Source organism: Ahaetulla prasina, chromosome 2 (genome assembly GCF_028640845.1).
Source record: "Ahaetulla prasina isolate Xishuangbanna chromosome 2, ASM2864084v1, whole genome shotgun sequence".
NCBI lineage: Eukaryota > Metazoa > Chordata > Lepidosauria > Squamata > Colubridae > Ahaetulla > Ahaetulla prasina.
Window position 1 is genome coordinate 171911778 of NC_080540.1, and position 22998 is coordinate 171934775.

The 22998-nt window shown below is 38.2% G+C and overlaps 4 protein-coding genes and 1 pseudogene across 6 annotated transcripts in view; 4 read left to right on the top strand and 1 right to left on the bottom strand.

The window, feature by feature from the left end:
• The first annotated feature begins 583 nt into the window (after positions 1–583).
• Positions 584–22998, top strand: part of LOC131192371 (olfactory receptor 10K2-like) — a 60791-nt gene continuing 38376 nt past the window's right edge. For 2 of the 3 annotated variants that reach the window (XM_058171472.1, XM_058171469.1), the window contains exons 1-2: positions 603–622; positions 11323–11384. The gene's annotated coding sequence lies outside the window, so the exon portion shown is untranslated. Of the gene's footprint in view, positions 623–11322; positions 11385–22998 lie in introns of all 3 variants that reach the window. The other variant, XM_058171470.1, reaches the window with a different exon arrangement.
• On the top strand, positions 600–5026 carry LOC131192373 (1-phosphatidylinositol phosphodiesterase-like). Its single transcript, XM_058171474.1, has 2 exons — positions 600–661; positions 2542–5026. Exon 2 carries the CDS (start codon positions 2542–2544, stop codon positions 3403–3405), a length of 864 nt encoding a protein of 287 aa, XP_058027457.1. The 5' UTR covers positions 600–661; the 3' UTR covers positions 3406–5026.
• LOC131190608 (olfactory receptor 10R2-like) lies at positions 8621–10404 on the top strand (annotated as a pseudogene).
• Positions 12944–15128, top strand: LOC131192372 (olfactory receptor 10K2-like). Its single transcript, XM_058171473.1, has one exon. It carries the CDS (start codon positions 14126–14128, stop codon positions 15083–15085), a length of 960 nt encoding a protein of 319 aa, XP_058027456.1. The 5' UTR covers positions 12944–14125; the 3' UTR covers positions 15086–15128.
• Positions 16243–17067, bottom strand: LOC131190609 (olfactory receptor 13H1-like). Its single transcript, XM_058167947.1, has 2 exons — positions 16978–17067; positions 16243–16858 (listed from the first exon to the last, which is right to left on the bottom strand). Exons 1-2 carry the CDS (start codon positions 17065–17067, stop codon positions 16271–16273), a joined length of 678 nt encoding a protein of 225 aa, XP_058023930.1. The 3' UTR covers positions 16243–16270.

Here is a 22998-nt window from a genome sequence, read left to right on the forward strand (position 1 = left end):
AAAAGTGACTTGACCGTTTTTCACATTTATGACCATTGCATCCCCATGGTCACATGATCAAAATTTAGATGCTCGGCAACTGGTTCATATTTACAAGCCCTGGGATCATGTAATCATCACCTTTTGCATCTTTCTGACAAGCGAAGTCAATGGGGAAGCCAAATTCACTTAACAACTGTGTTACTAACGTAACAACTGCATAACAGTTGTGGCAAGAAAGGTCATAAAATGGGGCAAAATTCACTTAACACCTGTCTCACTTAGCAATAAAAATGTTGGGCTCAATTGTGGTCGTAAGTCGGAGACTACAAATAGATGCTATCTCTCTGAAACAATGAATTGTATTCTAACCAAAGTATCTCCCAACTGTTTACAATCCAGCCCACTTAGAAATGATTAAGTTAATCATTAAAATTAAAACAAAAGGGCGTTGGCCTGATATTTCAAGATATCTGAAAGGTTTTGGCATAAGATGTCAAAAGTGAACCAGTTATACCAGCCCTAGTTGACACCCACTTAATGATGGTTTTGTTGATTATTTTATAACATCCTGGCAAGTAAATCCACCTCTGAATTTTGGAAGCTGGAAGACAGGCAGATAGGAGAGGAACGTGATTTCCAGGTAGGTTAGTAGGCTTCAGATAGAAGTTGGGATTTACCGGTAATTCAAAACTTTGAAAACCTCTTGGCTGAACATAGATTGCAGTGATGTTAGATAACATAGAGCAGACGTGAAAAAGGGCAATAAACACAAATTAAAAACTGCGCTATGGAAAGCCATGGCACTGAATTTGAACTTTGCATAGTTAGGTGATGCTTATGCGGATGACGCATGCATAAGTCGTTGGGATATATGTGGATATGTACGTGTATATGTAAGATAGCCTTAAGTCAATTTCCACTCCTGATGAATAAATGTATACAAATATGCAATGTGTTTGGCAATATTGCAGGAATTTTAATCCTTTGCTTTCCTTCTGGATTTTTTCTTTAAACTTCCCCATTTGACATGTAGCCCTTCAATTTCCTGGTGGTCTTCCATCCGAGCCCGATATAGCTTGGATTTTGAGCCCAGGCAAGATCAGTGGAATTGTTGCCAACTGCTGAGACTTCACCACATTTTGGTGATTCTACGCAAGTTAGAAACTGTTTTTCTAGAATTCAAAATTAGCAAATCCTCCTAAAGCATTATGTTTCTAGTGTTCTCAGCATTGATATTTAGGTGTTTAAAATATTTTATTTAGATCTTTTGTAACCCAAACTTGAGACTTCATTCCCCTGCCCTGCCCATATTGTGTTATGTGACAGGTGATAATTATAGAAGTGCGAATTAATTGACAGGAGGAACATTATACCAGTCCTGTTAATATCGACTATCTATGCACCTTATGCCTGCCTACACACCTTCAAATACCTTCAGTATTGAACAATGGATATTCTCCAGAAATGTGATTCTTGCATAGCAGACTAATTCACAGTTTTTCATAAAAAGGGGCATGATTGGTTCTCAATTTGAAATGGAGAATAAAAAAGAATACGAATAATTAATAACAACAACAACAACAACAACAACAACAACAGAGTTGGAAGGGACTTTGGAGGTCTTCTAGTCCAACCCCCTGCCCAGGCAGGAAACCCTACACCATTTCAGACAAATGGTTATCCAACATTTTCTTAAAAATTTCCAGTGTTGGAGCATTCACAACTTCTGCAGGCAAGTCATTCCACTTATTAATTGTTCTAACTGTCAGGAAATTTGTCCTTAGTTCTAAATTGCATCTCTCCTTGATTAGTTTCCACCCATTGCTTCTTGTTCTACCGTCAGGTGCTTTGGAGAATAGTTTGACTCCCTCTTCTTTGTGGCAACCCGTGAGATATTGGAACACTGCTATCATGTCTCCCCTAGTCCTTCTTTTCATTAAACTGGGCATACCAAGTTCTTGCAACCGTTCTTCATAATTACCTTAGCCAACTGGGTTTTTTTAAAAGTTTGTTTTCAAGTCATACATGCTGTTGTTAGATATATTTATTAGATAGCTTATACCAATCTTCTCCAACTTAATGTTTGGGAGAGTAAGTTCCATAACGTATATTATATCCTACATATATACACCACATACATCCCATCCCATGTTATATCCTATACATTTATTTTATGCTCCTTTAATTGTTTTTATATTTTATGTTGTACGCCTCTCAGAGTGACTTGTTGAGATGGGCAGCTATAGAAATCAGTAAAATAAGTTAATGTTTCCAAAGTTAGAATCTCAAATCTGGAGGACACTGGGTTGGGAATACTGTAGCTTTTCAAGCCCACGAGCTAGTATATTGACCAAGTATCTATATTTGAAGATGCGCAGTGAGAGAAATGGGAATGCTCTGATTAAACAGCCAATTGTCCTCAGGTATGCTGAGAGATGCCGATCACTTGCCAGTAGAAGTGCATTCAGTTGGAAATCTTTCTTAACCTAATTTAGCTGACATTATACCAGGATGCTTTCTGCTCTGTAGAAGATCATGATTTTTTTTCCCCCTTTCCAGATGGACACTATGGAATGTGGAAAGAGGCAGCAAACAGAGGCATTTGACAATACCTTTTGGCCTGCCTCTTCTCTCCCTGACTGGATGTCTGGCTTACCTGACCACCTTTCTCTTTCTAAAATCTCCATCCCTGGTACCCATGACTCCATGAGTGTACTTGGAGGCCTAAATATCCGTTGTCAGACTTGGCCACTTGAGGCTCAGCTAGCAGCTGGTGTGCGTTTCTTGGATATTCGTTGTAAGCTGGAAAATGGCCGTTTCCTTATTTACCATGTCAACACATTCCAGGAGGCAGACTTTTCTGATGTCCTGGAAGGCACCTTAGGCTTCCTCAACCAACACCCAGGGGAAACGGTGCTTATGCGGGTTAAGGAAGAACTCCCATTTATTCCCAATGCAGATTACGCTTCTCGCTTCCAACGTTATTTAGTTGAAGAAGGCCAGAATAAAATTTGGACAAAGGAAGCCATTCCCACTTTAAGGCAAGCTCGGGGGAAGATCATTATTTTGGAGGAACTTGAGAAAGAGGTGCTAGGTGTTCCATATGAAGAATTGAGTGTTAGTGATGTGTGGCATGTTTTCTGCCCTGAGTGCAAATGGGAGCAAGTGAAGGAGCATCTTGAGTTGGCAACCAGTGGTGACCCAGCTGTCCTGCACCTTACCTTTTGTTCTGGTAATGGCCTGTTCACAAATCCTGAGAAATTAGCCAGAGACATCAACCCACGCTGTTATCAATATCTTAAATCTCAGGCTGGACCAGCTCTGTGTTGGGGTGTGGTAATCCTGGATTTTCCCGGCACAGGATTGATTCGAACGATTGTGGAAAGTAACTTTGGAACACAGCATGATGATGTAACTGTTTGACATTTGTGATGAAATGGTGGAAGGGGAGGATTCTAGAATGTTGTGCACACTAGCTTTAGAAGCTGGTAACAGTATATTTTTTTAAACAAACATTGAAAATCAAGTTTGCTTGGAAGCCACGTCCTCTAATGGCTTCTTTGTCCTGATCTGCAACTCAAGAATTATCCTGTTTCATCTTGAATTATGAATCTGGAAGAAGCCTCAACAGTGACCTTGGCCACTGCTAGCATTGCAACATAACCACAGTAGCATCCCTAATAGATGGCCATCCATCAAAACTTGAAATAAAGGAGAGCCCATCATTTTCAACACATTCTATTCCATTTCCAAATAGCTCAGGTCACTAGGAAGGCTCCAGATAGAGCACATTGTAGAAGTCCAACCAGAGGTGATTAAGATGTGAGTGACTATAACTAGTCACTCATTTGGACAATAAATGTGCACAATTGATGTAAAGGATTTCTTGGCCACAGCTGCTCTTTAAAAATGTTTGGCAGGAAGGAGTAATAATGCATATAATACAGCTGTTTCGATCTGTGGTTAAGGCACCAGGCTAGCGTGTGGGACACTGTGAGTTTAATTCCCACCTTAGCCATGAAAGCCAACTGGGTGACTGTGAGACTTTCACTCTCTTTCAGCCCAACCTACCTCATAGGGTGGTTGTTGTGGCTAAAATAGGAGGAAGAAGGTGTGTTGGATATATTCACTGCTTATATTTGTAAACATAATAAAAAGGCAGGATATAAATAAACAAATAGATAACTATAGTTCAATGTTCTACTTCTGGGCCCTGGTTTTTGTCCTGAAGATGTTCATTTGGTGCCAGGATCTACCATATTCTGTTCAAATCTATAAAATTCTGATAAGATTTCAGTTTTGAACTATTTTTTTCAGAAACCACTGCAACCCAGTCCTAGATTTACTGATTAAGTGCCTTAGCTGAACTGAAATGGTTTTGGAGTGACTGACAGGATAAAAAAATGTTTGATTTTGATTGTGGGGGAAAAGCAGAGTTTCTTCTTGAGTGTGATTGAATTTCCCATCACTAAGAGGTATCAGGAAAGGCCCCTGAATATCCTTGGAGAATAATTTTAAGATAACTTCATATTCTAGCTTTTTATATCTACCTTTAATTTTTAATTTATACATCTTTTATATCTTTTAGCTTTTTATATTTTTTAAGCTCTTGATGTATCCTTTGTGCTTTTTATTGACTGTATCTCACTTTCCCTATGCTGGTCTATGGCAGTGATAAAGATTTGAATTGAAGAAGTGCAGCGAAATGGCCAAAAGGTGTTGAAAGAAAGAGAAGGGCTGTTGGGGTAAAGAGAGAAAACCAAAAATCCATCATATTTTTCAGCCAAAAGACACTGAGCTATCAGAGCTTTACCATGGATCTCCTCGACTCAAGTTTATAAAAATAGGTGTAGAATTCCGTTTCAATTTCTAATGCAATTTAGAGATAGTAACCATTTTTTCTGCCTTTGTTGTTCAATGTATCTTGTAAAAGAGGCTTTAAGAGAAGTGCCCTTCTCAAAAGAACTAAAACCAAAAACATTCTTTGAAGAGGAAAACATTGTTTAAAAATACATATCTTCACAATGCAATCAGTTAGGTTAACGGGGAGAAACTATTTTTTTAAATTTTTATTTATTTATTTTTTATTTATTTGTCACAACAGTATATGTAAGCATAAGCATGAAATAACTATACGATATATAAGCATATATATAAGCATAAGTATAAAAAAACCTATACGAATTGGATACAATCAAAGGGGACATTTGTCTAATCTAGTCTAGTCTAGGATCAGTTAATGAACATTCTGGCTTTGTGGGATTTGAAGATATTATGCAACACACTTCTTCCAACTTTTTAGCGAGTAATACTTTTTGAGGGAGGGGGAGATAAAGTCTCTCACCCTTGTTCATTCTTATCCAGCTACATGAAGAAGCCCTCTGGGATTTCTGGAAAATTAGCATTTGGAAATAATCACCACTTGAGCCCTTAAATAGATGTCATGTATTTACAACTTTGCAGGAAATATCAGCATGTTCTTCTATTTAGAGCCGTAGTGATGCAGTGGTTGGACTGCAATAGTGCAGTCTGACTCTGCCCATAGCCAGGAGTTTGATCCTGACTGGCTCAAGGTTGACTCAGCCTTCCATCCTTCCAAGGTGAGTAAAATGAGAGCCCAGATTGTTTGGGGGCAATATGCTGACTCTGTAAGATTGGTCAGTGGAATGATGAAACTTCTTGGAGGGGAAAAAAAAGTGAGTAAAAATAATTTGGCTTCTGACAAGCCAAAGGAAAAATAAATGACAGGACGTGATTTTTTTATATTATTTCTAGGGTGGAGGAAAATATGTCTTTTCTCCTGGAAAAGCTGAGATAGTGGACTTTCCAGGCAGAGAATTCTTTTGCTGTCATTGTAAAGAATAGGGTTAAGATGAAGTTTCTCTTACAGAACCTAATTTTCAATCAATAGTTAGAAATTAAAACAGAGCAATTGGTGTTTATAGTGCAAATGAGCATGATAGTGAAGTTTTGCCATTGTATCCACACAAACAACGATTGTGAGAAGGGAATAGCCACGGAGGATGTGAGTGAGAGACACTATCTCATAATGTGCCAATCACAAAGGGCAGTGAGCATTAGGAATTCCCTCTCCAAGTCCTCTTTATTATCTCTTACCCTGCCAACTCTTTCTTTATGAGATTCAGGCACAAGATCATTTCCTTCCCAAACCTTCTCTTTTCTATTGAATTTTTTCCCCTGATAAATGGTAAGTAATGAAGTGCTGAGTTTTCCACCTACCTTTTTTCTTTCCTGAAAACAAAATATCTTCCTGTTATATGTTACAAAATCTGATTCAATGATCTCCACACAAGTTGGACCCCACTTTCCAACAATAACGCCTATGACTACCCTTCTTCCTTTTAGAGGGGGGAAAAATGGAAAGGATTCTAATATTCTGCTGTAATAAGGCAGTTACTGTAATTTTTGCCCATTTGCAATGACCAGTAATTAGCTTCAGTTCTCTTTGTGTATAGTAGAATGATTGCGGTATAGTGTAATGGTTAAGGACTTGGCTCATGGAGGTGACGGGTTATCTTTGAATTAATCATTCTGCTCAGCAAAATATCTTGCAGAGGTTGTTATTGCTGACATAGAATTAGGAAAGGCCTTCCATCAGCTGCTAGAGGAAAGATATAAATGTAATAAATGCATGAATTAACAAGAAAGAAGAATAGGCATACTTAATTGCAAAGATCAGAAGAATATGCACAGGATTTTCAACTCAATCACACTATTTTTCTCAAAATTATCTGAAAGTCTTTTTCTCAAACTGGCACACTCTAAGTGTGCTGGACTATAGTGTTCTCCTCCCGCCCAGCACGGATTGTGATAATTGTGGAAGATTGCAATTAATATCTGATATATTGTGAGGGTGTTAGATTGGGAAGAATTATTGCTTCTCTCCTTGATTAGTTTCCATCCATTGTTTCTTGTTTTGCCTTCTGGTTCTTTGGAAAATAGATTGACTCCCTCTTTTTGTGGCAGGCCCTCAAATTGGAACACTGCTATCATGTCACCCCAGTCCTTCTCGCTAGACTAGATATACCCAATCCCAGTAACCATTCTTCATGTTTTAGTCTCCAGGCCCCTAATAACCTTTGTTGCTCTTTTCTGCACTCTTTCCAGAGTCTCAACATCTTTTTTATAATATGGTAACCAAAACTGGATGCATTACTATTCCCCCTCTCTCTCCCTCCCTCCCTCCCTCTCCCTCTCTCTCCCCCTCCCTCCCTCCTTTTCAACATACACATTCAATTCATATTTCCTGAACCTTCAATTTACAACCAATTTGCTAGCTTATTGTGGGCAGCACATCAATAGCAACCAGGGCTCTAGTATGGAGTTGTATTCATAAAAGCTTAATTGTTCTTTCTGTGTGGAGGATGCAATTTGAAGAGGAGGCTCTTAAGGCATTTGGGCTTAGTTCATTCCATCTCCTCCCCTACTTGTTTTTCTAGCTGAAGCATTTCCGTTTGTCTGCTGCAATTAGCAACCATCTAGAACTGGTCTGGGAGAAAAGATCTTCAAAGAGAATCCCTGCCCCAATAGAAGTGTCATTGGGGCACAGAAGTGGGCCAGAAAGTTACACAAAATGTGCTAAGCATTTTTTTGAAAGTTGAACCCCTTTGAGGGATTTTTTTTGGCATTCTGGGAAAAAGGGTGTTTGAAAAGGGAAAAGTAGTTACATGCAGTCCTTGACTTACAACAGTTCATTTAGTGACCGTTCAAATTTCCAACGGCACTGAAAAGAGTGACTTATGACCATTTTTCACGGTTACAATCTTTGTAGCATCCCCATGATCATCTGATCAAAATTAAAATGCTTAGCAACTGGTTTATATTTATGACGGTTACAGTGTCCCAGGATCATGCGATCACATTTTGCAACCTTCTGACAAGCAGAGTCAATGGGGAAGCCAGATTCACTTAATAACCAGGTTATTCACTTAACAACTGTGGCAAGAAAAGTCAAGAAATGAGGTAAATTTACTTAACAAATGTCTCACTTAACAACAGAAATTTTGAGCTCAATTGTGGTCATAATTCAAGGGCTACCAGTACCCTAAATTCTTTTTTCTGAGATGCTGGAAACACATCAATCACTTAAGCCGATTGCCATGTCCTCTAGAAATGTTTCTTGCATTATTTTCTAGCAGGGTCCTATAAACTCCTTATGAAAGAGATGCATCTGATTAAAAGTTATAGTGCCAATGGACTGAGTAAGCAAATCTCCCAAAATCTTAAAGTGAGGAAACAAAGAATTAAAGGGGAACTAAAAAGTATGTGGCAGACAATCACATTATTTATATTAGGCTATGAGTTTAAATTAGGATTGAGAAAACCTATTGAGAAAATACCTCTTAAATCATAGCATACAGTATGTATGTCTGCTTAAAAAAAAGTTCCCTGCAAAGATACTACAGCATCAATTTGAAAACACCAAGAAAAATAACTATTTAACACTGTCCCAAAAATCTTTCTGAATAATCAGTATAATTCCTTCATTCTTGACTTCTGACTTTACTAATATCCAGCTGGTTGCTATTTTATATTCATTGCCCTTCTTATACAGATTGATAGATGCATTGACAATAGCTATTAACTGCAGAATGTAGAATGGAGAGAGAACAAAAGCATGGAGACTGGATTTATTCTCCTAGGATTCAACACTAATGGAACTTTGCAGATTGTGGGTTTTTTACTTTATTTTTTTTCCTCATGTTTCTAATCACACTTTCAGGACACATCATTATTTTGATTATATCTTTAATTGATACTGCTTTTTACATACCCATGTATTTCTTCCTGTGCATCCTCTCTTTTATTGAGATCTGCTATACTCTGGTCATTGTGCCCCAAATGCTGGTCAACTTCTTGGTCAAGACTAGAAGAATCTCTTTGTGTAGCATGTGCTACACAAATACATTTCTTCTTTGCTTTTGGGGATGTGGAATTGTGTAGCGTTATGCAATCCATTGTGCCTTTATCATGAGCAGACATGTCTGTATGCAGTTTTTGGCAACCGTTTATGGCAGTGTATTCACAATCTCAATGAGACTCACTATGCTGATTTTTGGTCTTCCATTTTGTGGGTCACATAACATTAATCACTTCCTGTGTGATATCTGACCAATGCTTGGTTTTGATATGTAGTCACACAAATACCAATGAAGTGGCTGGTTTTGTTGCCTGCCTGGAAAACTTGTTTATTCAATTCCTGTTTATCTTGGTTTCCTGCATTTTTATTGGCAATTCTATCTTTAAGATCAAATGCTTTGAAGTCCGGAAAATGCCTTCTCTATCTGTGTTGCTTACTTGGTTGTGGTTATCCTCCACTATGGTTGTACCATTTTCATCTACATCTGTCCGAAGGCCAACTATTGTCTAGAACATAGCAATGTGATCTCTTTGATCTATACCAATCTCATACCTGTGCTGTACCTTATAATTTACCGTCTCTAAAACAAGGAAGCTGAGGGAGCACTTAAGAGAATATGGGAAAGGAAGTTGATTTTTATGGAAAGACAGTAATTATACAGCTAGTTTTTCAAGAAAGAACTGAGGAAGCTGGTAGACAAGAAACAAATGGCTTTATATTTGTAATTCTGGCCTTTTACAGTAGTTACTTGAACAAAAGAATTCTGAATAATTCCAGTAGTATGATTAGACTCAAAAGAACTAATATGCCATATTTATCTATTCTTTGCAGGTAATCCTCAAGTTATGATCATAATTGAGCCCAGAATTATGGTTATAAGACATTGAGGTCAATAAGTGGTTCTCCATATGACGGGATCAAATTTTACAACTTTTTTTGCAGTACTAGTTAACCAAATCCCATGTTCGTTAAGTGTATCCATTTTACCCAATGACTATAACCTGGAATTAAGGAGAAATGTCCTAACAATGAGGACAACTAACCAGTGGAATGGCTTGCCTTCAGAAGTTGTGGGTGCTTCATCACTTGAGGTTTTAAAAATGAGACTGGACAGCTACTTGTCTGAAATGGTGTAGAATATCCTGCTTGAGTAGGGGGTTGGACTAGAACACTTCAAAGGTCTTTACAGCTCTATTATAATTGATTGATTGATATTTTTTGCTGGAAATTAGAAATAAATACCAGAAACCGATAAAAAATGTCAAAAATTGCAGTCATCTGATTGCAGGGCACTGCAAACATCTCTAAAAGTCAGCCGGTTGCCAAAGTGCCCAAAATGGGATCACATGACTAGGGAGAAGTTGTGATTGTTGTAACTTTGAAATCATGTGGTAAGTAGCTTTTGTGACATAACTTTGAATGGTTGCTAAGCAATCACTCATAATCAAGGACTACCTATTGTTTTCTGCACTAAAATGGGTAATGTGGTAACCTCTAGATTCTTTGATCTATAACTACCACATTATACTGGTGGCTGGGAGGGAGTTTTTAGAGCAGCGGCTTTTGGGCATCAGGAACCAGTTCTGTGGAGAGAAGTTTTTCCACAGACTGGAGGGAGTGCGATGTCGTGTGCTGCCTGCATCCCACAGATGGAGCATCACTTGTTTCCGTGGCCTGGTTTCTGGCATGCTGTGGCCCAGTGCCAGTCCATGGACCGGGGGTTGGGGACCCCTGTTTTAGAGGACACTGTGATTCCTCAGCTTCTTCACTGAACTTTTCTTATAAACTGTTGTGACCCAGGCCCAAGTAGGCAGTAGGAAACTCAGTCCGTGAAAAAACAAACAAACTTTATTTGAACAGCTGAGAATTACTTCATTCCCAGCATAGTTCAACTAAATTAAAACAAATTCCTCCCAACACAAATTCTTCAGTCTTATCGCAAACCTTGGTCCAAATATGCAAATTGCCAAAGGCCTTTCTTGGCAAACGTTCAGAAGTCACAAAAATAAATGCAAGACGTAGACGAAGCAGAAGACGAAGCTACCAATGTTGTTTTCTGGTCTGTTTTAAGCCTTATGGGAGGGGCCAATCATCTCTTGGCCCTACTTCTAAGTTGTCCTTTTTGCTTGAGCTGCTGTTGCCTTCTGGCAGCTCTTCTCATGTGTGCATTAGGAACAGGCTCCTCCTGTTCCTCTGCCTCACTACTATCAGGCTCTGGAGGCTCTGGAGTCCACACCTCACTCCTCAATGGCCCTGGCCTCACCTCAGCCTCATCGCTGTCCGACTCCATTGCCAGCTCCGCAGGCTGCTGGCGGACCACAACATAAACATCCAATTCTCTCAAATCTTGGATCTAAATTTGAAGGCTCCACCTCAATTACATTTCTATATCCCAATGGTTTAACTTTCAGGCAATGTTCTCAAATCAATATAACCTTTCCCACTTGTGTATCTTTCAGTAACTACTTATGAACTCACCAGAAGGACTTTTACAAATTCCAAACATTTTGTTCATTGCAAGGTAACCATATCAATTGGGAATATAATTTTTCATGTAATGTCTATTAAAGCATTGCAGCATCTTATACATGAAAGTGTTGTGGCCACCCTGGAAAAAGGTTGAATAGAATATTTCTGGAACAATGTCTATCATAGGATAGGATTTCATGTCACACGTAGCTTGCATTGAAGTCCTACAATGCTCATCCAGTTTAAGGTGTGAATCACAACTAAATGTCTTATTTAGCATGGATTTGGCATCAGGTTCAAACCTGCTGCAAAGCAGCATACTTAAATGTCTGATTTGCTTTTAGGTATGAAGAATATTTGTATATTCATGGATGATGATTGCAGTAGTCAATAACATTTGGAAGACTATGAATGCTCTGCACCTCATCAATGGGATTTGATTCTTTGGGAAGAATCAAAGCAGCTAACAAACAAACAAACAAACAAACAAACAAACAAACAAATCAACTTAAAATTAAAAAGACAGAATCCCTAAGTGCATTTACCAAAAATACTTCCCACTGGATTCAATGGGATTTGTTTCAGACTGATCATGGATGGGAATCTGTACCCAAATTTCCAATTACCTAAACATTTAATCTCTTGTAAGACTTTTAAAGACTGCTTAGACTTGCCTTCATCTTTTGCAAGTGGTCATGCAATATAGATATTTGCTGATGTGGCAATGAGTTCAATGCTTTAGAAAAGAAGGATGCTCTAATGTTCAAGCTATAGACTGATTGGTATTGTAGCTCTCTGTCTGTCTAGTCATTTTTCCATCAGTCCATCCATCCATCATCTATTCCTTTCTTGCTAGTCACAAAAAGTTATACTGTAGCATTAACAGTGGAAGTTTGTTCTGTGCAACTGTTAAAGAGATTCATAGAAATAGGTACAATTGAAAGCATGAGGGGAAAGGGGAAAATTTTATGTTAAGTACTGTAAATTAAAAGTAATCTAAGTATTAAAAGCAGATAAACACTCACTATCTTCTTCCATGGTGGCCAAATCCTCTCTATCCCCCCCCCCCCTTTGACTAAAAGTTTCCAGACTGGCTGTGGTGCCATTGGCTCCATGAAAAGAGAATCTGTCTAGGTAAAAGTAGCTTTTGTTGCAGAATGTGTTAGACATAATCTTTGAGACTAAAATATCTTTCTGTTTCTTTAGGTGGGATAGTAACTGCCAATTTAGGCAGCTGGTTAATATGCTTATTTGGGTTCGTTTGCATGCAGTTCATACAATGGTGACCTTTCTTTGGCCCTTCAAGTCAGTCTTGACTCCTGGTATCTGCCCTGGACAAGTTCCTGCAATTTCTTGGCAAGATTTTGGAAGTGGTTTGCCATTACCTACTTCCTACAGCTGAGGGAGAATGATTCACTCTGGATCACCCAGCTAGCTTCATGCCTAAGGTGGGACTAAAACTCATAGTTCCATAGTTTTAAACTGGTGCCTTAACTCTTACACCAAGCTGGTTCTCTAATGGTAACTTAGACATCTTTATTTTATTTTATCTTTATTTTGTCCAGATATCTATTTCTAAGCCTACATAATTGTCCATTTTGGGGAATGGAAGGAATGAATCCTGCAACTGATTGTTAGCCACTCTGTACACCTCAGTTCCTTCTGCCATGAAAAGAATATAGATCAAGATTTCTGAGGGGAAAGATCAATGAATGGGGACATATCTGTAAGGTTTTTTTTTTCTTTGCTTTTTTTTTGGGGGGGTACTGCCTGTAATTCTGCACTGGAAGATATATTGGATATTTCCAATTTCACACCAAGAAAAGCTGAATTCTGTTTTGAAAACAAAACTCCAAATAAGTTAAAGGAAAAGCCAGAAACCAAGGAGACATATGGCATTCCCTCATTTTTGAACTATAGTACAGTTCCCGCCCCCACCCCCAACTATTTCTCTCTCAGGCAAGTTATTTTGGGGATGGGGTAAGGACAGAACAGATAGACATTAAAACATTCAATTCAGTGCTGAATGAAATATGTTTGAATCCATCTCATATACGATCCCTAAAATTCAAGGGTGAAGATCTCAGTGCTGACTCAAATTATTTGTATAATGCATGAGAAAGTTGCATATGGTCCTTTAATCAGACCCTGAATATTTGAAGCTTTCTATGGAAACTCTGTTGGTAATCCTTCAAAACCTACCAAACAATAAAAAATTTAAAATTATAACTTAAAATCCTAGGCTCAGCTCCAACTAGAATAAAGAGCTCTTCAAGGAAAAATGCAATTATGTTTCTGAGGTAGCTGAATTTCTATAATTTTGGAACACTCACTTCATACATATAGGCCTATTTAAAAAACACACACAAGCAAAACAACTTTTAACATTCTTAAAAAGCCCTATAGATACCATGTAAAGACAATTGAAAAGGTAAGTGACAAACAGGTTATAAATCCCTCTGATCTTCAGCAACAAATATGAACATTCTTGGTGGCAGACATGTTTACATCATTTTTATTTTTACTAATATCAATTGTGTATTCTTCTTATGACCCTCTAGGTGACAATATTTAGCAAAACATGGCTGATCACCAAAAACTAAGCGTTTGGGCTAAGAGAAGACTAGGAGAATAACTCTTCAGAATAGATAGGGAAGTGGGAAAGAATTCCCAGTGGGAAAGAATTCACATTTGTATTGCTGCTAAGAAAACATGCCCATTAGTAGAAACTGAGAATAATGTGAAGGAGACTTTGCATCCTAAAAATATCAGCTTCCAACTACAAGATGTAGGATGGAGATGCACAGACAAAATAGTAGCATGGAGGATAATTTTGTGATCCTTGGATTCAGTAGCACTGGAAATTTACAGTTTGTGCTTTTCGCTTTGTTCCTTCTAATGCACCTCATCACGCTCTCAGGACACCTGGCCATTGTGGTCCTAACTTTACTCGATCCTGCCCTGCACATCCCCATGTATTTCTTCCTACGCAACTTGTCTTTCCTTGAGGTCTGTTACATTCTGGTCATTGTGCCTCAAATGCTTGCCAACTTCTTGGACAAGAGCAGAAATGTATCCTTGACTGCCTGTGCAGCACAGATGTACTTCTTCATTGCCTTTGGGGGATCTGAATGCTTTCTATTGGCTTTGATGGCCTATGATAGATACTTGGCCATATGCAACCCATTGCGCTACACTGTCATCATGAACAAGAATCTCTGCAAACAATTTTTGGTGATAGCTTGTATCAGTGGATTCACAATCTCACTGGGACTCACTGGTTTGATTTTCAGTCTTCCTTTTTGTAGTTCACATAATATTAATCACTTCTTCTGTGACATCCCGCCGGTGCTGTTCCTGGTATGTAATGATACACATGATAAAGAAGTGGCTGTGTTCCTTGTCTGCACAATGATTTTACTCATTCCATTCTTGCTCATTCTGACTTCCTACATCTTTATTGCCCATTCCATCCTCATGATCAAGTGTGCTGAGGGCCGGAAAAAGGCCTTCTCCACCTGTGCTGCTCACTTGATTGTGGCCGTCCTCCACTATGGCTGTGCCATCTTCATCTACATCCGTCCAAAGGCCAGCTACTCCCTGAATGAAGACAAATTGGTCTCGTTGATCTACACCAATGTGACACCTATGTTGCACCCTATGATTTACAGTCTTCGGAATAAGGAAGTCAAAGGTGCATTTAAGAGGCTATGGGAAAAGAAATTTATTTCCATGGGAAACATAAACAGATGAAACATTGACCTGCCAACTACCAGTAGAAAATGATCTGACTATTTTTTCCTTAACCAAGAAGAAACATTAAATCAATAACTGTTGCGTAGGGTTTTTTGTTTTTTGTTTTGGTACTCCAATGCAGTAGATTTCATTCTTGAACCAATCCCAAACTTCTTGACTTTATCCATGCTCTGATGATCCCAGAGAATCTACTTCTATCCTGACTGTCATGATCTGTAGCCTCTTTCTTGGTATCTGTCTCTCTGAATATATTTGAGAGCAATTACTTTACTTGTAATTGAGTAATAAACATTCTAAGGGAGCCATTTGTGCTAAATACTCAAATTGTAGTCTATTGTGCAGAAGCAACTAAGGTTGGAAAAGTAACAGGAAAAGGTTTTGAAAACTGGAACTTAATCAGTAACTTGCAATAAAATTAATTTCAGACATTGCAACCTTGGACATCACTAAGGTGAGAGAATTTCTAAATTAGATGCTGCACAACCAATTTCTGAATAGTAGCATTTTAAAAATCTACATAGATTGTTTAGAATAAAACTTTAGGAAATGACTATGAGACCATCAATGTACATTTGACAAAATGTACATTTTTATAAGTACATAAAATGTTAAATTAATCGTTCTAAAAGTGCAAATCTTTGCATCATAGTAGGTGGAGCTTAACATCAGTGGTAGGTGACACCATCAGTCAATGTGGCTTGATACCACCATATTTCCTTGACTTAACACAGAAATAGAATATGTACTTTAAAGTTTATTGCACTATATTGAAGGTCCCTGCCTTATTTCTATACCAGCAACAAACTGAGCCTTGCAATAAATAATAAGCCTGTTTTCTTGTCAGTCTATATACCTTGACAGCAAATAAACATAGAACTCTCATTATAGAAGCCAGAACTGCCTGAACCTGGTAGAAAGAAGAAAATTTGGGGGAGGCCATATTCTTGTAAGGTCAAGATTACTGAGAAGTTTTGATGACCATACAGTTCAAATGACTCTCTAGGGTTGGTCTTCAGACTGCTGATAACACAATTTCTTCAGCCTTAGCCAACATGAGCAATAAGGAAAGAGGAGTGGGGGAGGGGTGACAAATGATAATACTTGGAGAACGACACTTCACAAAGTCCTCTCTTATAGAATGACAAAACTATATAAAAAAAGAACGTGCTTGTGGAAGATCTATCAACCTGATTCCTCTACTTTCTTCCCAGCCAGTCTGCAGAAGGCTCCCTTCACATCCCTGTTCCTCAGGCTGTAAATGATGGGGTTTAACATGGGGATCACAACTCCATAAAAGACTGCCACTACTTTTTCCCTATCGGAGAATGTCTTGGCTTGAGGCCTCAAATACATGGCCAGGATGGTGCCGTAATAAATGCTCACTACAGTGAGATGAGATCCACAGGTGGACAAGGCTTTGCTCCGACCTTGTGCCGAATGGATATGCAAAACAGTGAATCCAATACGGCCATAGGTCACCAGGATAAAGAAGAAGGGGAATGCTAGAGTAAAGACACTGGTTATTATCATGATAATTCCATTAGCACGGGTGTCAGAGCAAGCCAGTTTCAACACTGCCTGCAGTTCACACTTGAAATGATTCACCACATTTTTCTGGCACAACGTTGCCTGCATGGTGAAAAAGGGGACAATAGTAATAAGGAAGATGCTGACCCACAGGCTCACAGCCAACTGGATGCATACATTGTGACTCATGATCAGGTTGTAGCGTATTGCCACAAAATGGTCATAAGCCATCACAGCTACTGGCTAATGTTGTTTTTTATAAATTGAGATTATGTTTTGACTTGCATGTTGTGTTAAATTATGTGCTAACTTTGTATGCCCCCAAGAATGGGCAGTCATATAAATAATATAAACTAACTAACTTTTGTGTTGTAGTCATCTTTCAGGTTTGGATTGTGGTCTCTAGTATTCCTGCCAACCTTCACATACCTCCACCCTGAAATGTTATACATACCCGTCTTCCAGCTCTCAAAGGTTTTTTATTTCTAAGGGAACAAATGTGATCTGCCCAAAAAGTCCAAAGCCAAAGAACTAACCCAGTATCTCTGTTGGTAGCTGAGATATCACTTAAATTATTTGCTGCTCCTTCAACAGGACCATAATTTGTAATCTGAGATCAGCAGAAGGAAAGTGGCAAGTCACAGTTTGATTCCATCAAATCATTTCCCTTGAACCCTGATACCTAAATCCAGCTAACCCATATGTCTTACTCTTTACACACTATCCAGTTGCACATGGACAGGTTCTGAACATTAATGATAAACTTCCTAAAACAAAAGATGTCCCATAACATCCGGGAAAGGATAATTTCATTGTAGTAATTTCAGTGTTTGCTTAGATGAGAGTTGCAGTGTTATTCCTCAAATGTTTTATTTATTTATTTATTTATTTATTTAATCATATTTATATACCGCCCTATCTCCCGAGGGACTCAGGGTGGTTTACAGGCACTAAAAACAGATAAATACAATATAAATACAATATAAAAACAATTAAAAAACTTATTCTAAAGCCCATTAATTAAAAAGTATAAAAATAAAACCCAATTTAAAACCCATAAATTTAAAATCTAACTCAGTCCTGCACAATTAAATAAGTATGTTTTAAGCCCGCGGCGGAAGGTCCGAAGGTCCGAAAGCTGACGAAGTCCGGGGGGTAGATCGTTCCAGAGGGTGGGAGCCCCCACAGAGAAGGCCCTTCCCCTGGGCGTCGCCAGACGACATTGCCTCGCTGACGGCACCCTGAGGAGATCCTCTCTGTGAGAGCGCACGGGTCGGTGAGAGGTATTCGGTAGCAGTAGGCGGTCCCGTAAATAACCCGGCCCAATGCCATGGAGCGCTTTAAAGGTGGTCACCAAAACCTTGAAGCGCACCCGGAAGGCCACAGGTAGCCAGTGCAGTCTGCGCAGGATGGGTGTTATGCGGGAGCCACGAGGGGCTCCATCTATCACCCGCGCAGCCGCATTCTGGACTAACTGCAGCCTCCGGATGCCCTTCAAGGGGAGCCCCATGTAGAGAGCATTGCAGTAATCCAGGCGGGACGTCACGAGTGCGTGAGTGACCGTGCATAGGGCATCCCGGTCCAGAAAGGGGCGCAACTGGCGTACCAGGCGAACCTGGTAGAACGCTCTCCTGGAGACGGCCGTCAAATGCTCTTCTAGAGACAGCCGTTCATCCAGGAGGACGCCTAAGTTGTGGACCCTCTCCATCGGGGCCAATGACTCGCCACCGATGGTCAGCCGCGGATTTAGCTGACTGTACCGGGACGCCGGCATCCACAGCCACTCTGTCTTGGCGGGATTGAGCTGTTGTTTCTATTATCTCTGGAGATATTCAGATTCATGATGTCATAACTGAAGTTGTGAGGTGCCTTTGGGCGCTTGGATGGTCATCTCCTGAGATTATTCACCAGAGAAGATAGAACAAATATTATAAACATATACATCATTGTGTACCAGCCAAGTTACAAAAGATACTTTAAGCGTTTGTGAAATTATTCAAAGTACAAGATGTGCTGGGGATGATAAGACTTCTAGTCAAGTCTAGTTCCTTTGTTGCAAAATTGGCTTGAATATCAGAATTAAAACAAAGCACTTTTTGTCTCTGTATTCACCTGGAATTAGGACTACAACTGAGAAATTGCAGCCCTAAGAAAATATGAAATCATTGTTGAAAGGAAAGTCAGATTTGATGCAACTGTTGTTTTTTTTTTTTGTCTTAAAAAGTTTTATTTTGACATTCTTATCCAATAACATATCCAATAACATATTTAATGTACCCTCATATACAATTAATCGGATCTGCCTGGTCACCACCCCCTTCCTTTTCCTTTTACTCTCCTTCTTTACCTTCTTCTACTTTCCATAACCATCCTCCCCCTCTCTTATCTACATCCTCTCCTCTTTCCTCCCTATTCCTTTCTTCTCCCTCTTCCCCTCTTCCTTCCTTCCTTTCCTCCTCCTCCTCTTCTCTTTCCTCCTTCTCTCTTCTACTCCTTCTTTCCCTTCATTCTAAAGTAGTAACCAGGCAGGTCCGATCTTACATTAATTATACATCTTCAATCATCTTTGTACATTAACTATCAATCCATTTTCTACCCTCCCCTCCCTTCCCTTCCTCCCCACCCCCAGGACTTCGAGAACCGAGTACAGGGTATAAAACTAACAACAAAATTAAAATCTAGCACAAATCATAATCCATAGTCGTTCCTTAAAACCTCCACTCCTTCCAAAGACAAAGAAGATACTTTTCTTCCACTCCATTATATATCAGACCATTCCACTCCTAGAATTCTCAAAGTTTCCAATTGAGTTAGTGTTTATTCTTGAATAAAGTACGTAGTTTTAATATCCAACCTTCATCAATCAATATCAAAACAACGTTCCATCTTCCAATATTCACCAAGGTTTCTTCTAAAATGTCTTTCTTCCTTAGCAATCTCTCAAAAATAGTTCATATTTCCAACTTAGTTTCTTTAATTTTTCTGTCCAACCTTCAGGGGTAAGCAATAGTCCATCTTTTCACATCTTTAACATTTATATATACAACAAATAATATTACAAATATCCAAAGTGTCAATTGTAATAATTAAAATCTTCACTTTACCTTACTTATGTCAAATAACATTGTTAAAATTACACCTATATCATCCACAATATATCTATTATAACAATTACATTCTAATTAACATTACATCCATCTCTTAAATATAATATTTAATCCAAGTTCCTAAATTTTACTATCTATCCTCCAAAATTAAACAATATTCCATCTTCCTATTCCTTTATACCTTTAATATATCATATAGTACCCCTAAAATTACACATTTATATCCACAATAAGTCATTTACAAAAATTAACCATAATCATATTTAATAAAATTAAACATTCTCCCTCCCCTTCTTCTATCTTACACATTTTCAACCATCTATTCACCATTCAACTTAACATCTGTTAACAAAGAATTCCCAATCTTTAATACATTAGTATAAAAATCTCGTGCTTTACAAATTGTATTGAGAAAATACTTTCTTCCTTTATAATTCAGTGTTAAACCTGCTGGAACCTCCCATCTAAAATATATCTGATGTTTCTTAAGCTCATCCACCAGAAAGGCAAATTCTTTTCTCTTTCTTAACATTTTAGGAGGAATTTCCTTCATCATTATTATATCTTGTCCTAATATTTGAAATTTATTTTTATAAAATGCTTGCAAAATTCCATACCTAATCCTCTTATTTGTAAAATAAATAACCACATCTCTCGGTAAACACTTCTGCCTTGCCCACCAGGAATTAACACGATAAATTTTTTCAATATTAACTTCAAAATCTTCTGGTTCCATTCCCTCTATCTGGGCAAAGGCCTGAATAAAAATCTCTTTCAAATTTTCCTCTTTAAATTCTCTTAAACCGTTGAGGGAACCTTAATCAGATCACTATAGTTTAGAAAATACATTCCTATTGATTATAAATTGCTGCTTGATTTTGCATAAAACAGAAACTGATGTTAATCAAACAAAGGCAAATTCATTCAATTGAATTTTCATTCATTCGTCTCTGTGTTGCCACTTAAGTCCTACCTTAAGACCTTTGAGTCCTCCAAGAGCTCAAAGCTACTCCAAGTTTTAGCCCCACAAGAGTTTTGTGTGTTAGATCACAAACACTACTAATAGCATTATCAATTTTTTTTAGAAAAAGGATTTCAAATATGAATATGAGCACCACAGCACCATTAATGTTAACAGTATTAACAGCATAACATTAAAAATAGTAAAAAAAAAAATCAAAAAATTTATACTAGTAAAGTAATTCAAGGGCATGGGACCAGATTGCTCAAAAGTCTTCTTCCTTGGCCCTCTGTTCAAAAAAGACCATGTCAGATTTTTTGACAAGCAAGATAAATGAGTAATCAGCTATTCCAAATAAGTTCATTTTTACGATTGGCAATAATCATTATTTTGGGTAGTCCCTGTGTATTCAAATCTCCATTCACATATCCTAACCAGATTTTATTGGATATTCTCGGACATACAAACTTTATACAGAACTATATTTTTGGTTGTGTTTAACACATTGTGAGGTCAAAAAGGAGTAGTGCTTTGGAAAACAACCTGCTATGCAAGAATGAAGTATTCAAGGGCATTATTTCAGAAGTCACAAAAAGTAACGTTCAAATTTGTACATATTTCATCTACCCTCCTCAACTTATTTAAATTTTATTGATTTAGAATTTTCTAGGACCTTTAACAAATATAAATTTCAAAATAACAAAATCATCAGATCCAGATTCAGTCTGGGCTGAAGGCAATAACAATACCTGAAAGTCTTTGAGTGATATTCATGATGAAAGAAATACATAAGCCAAGTGACTGAAATAAATTAAAACCAAAAGCACTGTTGGCTTGGAAGAATTTTAGAAATCAATGGACTTAGAACATAGAACATAGTACATCAGAGTTGGAAGGGACCTTGGAGACCTTCTAGTCCAACCCCCTGCTCAAGCAGAAGACCTTATACCATTCTGGATAAATGGCTGTCCAATTCTTCTTAAAAACCTCCAGTGATGCATCCACAACTTTTGAAGGCAAGCTGTTCCACTGGTTACCGGTAATTGTTCTCTCAGTCAGGAAATTTCTCCTTAGTTCTAGGTTGCTTCTTTCCTTGATTAGTTTCCATCCATTGCTTCTTGTCTTGCCTTCTGGTGCTTTGGAAAATAAATTAACCCCGTATTCTTTATGGTAGCCCCTCAAATATTGGAACACTGCTATCATGTCACCCCTTAGTCCTTTTTTTCACTAGACAACATACCTCCAAACTTTCCTGTCTTCTACCATCCTTCGGAGTCCATTTAAGCTCACACAGAACTGGTTCAGTGACTCCATCCAGCCACCTCATTCTCTGTCCTCCCCTTCTTCTTTTGCCCTCAATCAAAGTAATTGAGTAATTGAAGTAAAAAGGACGTTGAGACTCTAGAAAGAGTGCAGAGAAGAGCAACAAAGATGATTAGGGGACTGGAGGCTAAAACATATAAAGAACGGTTGCAGGAACTGGGTATGTCTAGTTTAATGAAAAGAAGGACTAGGGGAGACATGATAGCAGTGTTCTAATATTTTAGGGGCTGGCACAAAGAAGACCTATTCTCCAAAGCACCTGAGGGCAGGACAAGAAGCAGTGGGTGGAAACTAATCAAGGAAAGAAGCAACTTAGAACTAAGGAGAAATTTCCTGACAGTTAGAACAATTAATCAGTGGAACAACTTGCCTGCAGAAGTTGTAAATGCTCCAACACTGGAAATTTTTATGAAAATGTTGGATAGCCATTTGTCTGAAATGGTGTAGGGTTTCCTGCCTGGGCAGGGGATTGGACTAGAAGACCTCCAAGGTCCCTTCCAACTCTGATATTATTATTATTATTATTATTATTATTATTATTATTATTATTATTATTATTATTATTATTATTATTATTATTATTATTATTCCCAGTATGAGGCTTTTCTCCAGTGAATCACTAGACTAGACATACCCAATTCTTGCAATTGTTCATACAAAGAATGGTTTTTGATAAGGCAATTAAAATGTTTCATCTGAAAAATAATAAAGTCACTCTATTCTGTACAGTGCAGAAGGCTTTTCTCTTCCTACACTGAGGAACATATTTCATTCTACAGAAGATGGACCATCATCATATCCCATATAGGACTGCCATCAATTGTTTTTTACAGCCATCTGCTGCTATGCTCCAAAGCCCATGTCCTGTGTTTTCATTAGACCAAAAGTTTAACTATTTGCTTCTGGTATATCTTCAACCATAACAATAGCAGACTGGAAGGAAGTGTTCTCTGTTTCATTGAAAAGCTTCTGATAATTCTGTTTGAATAATT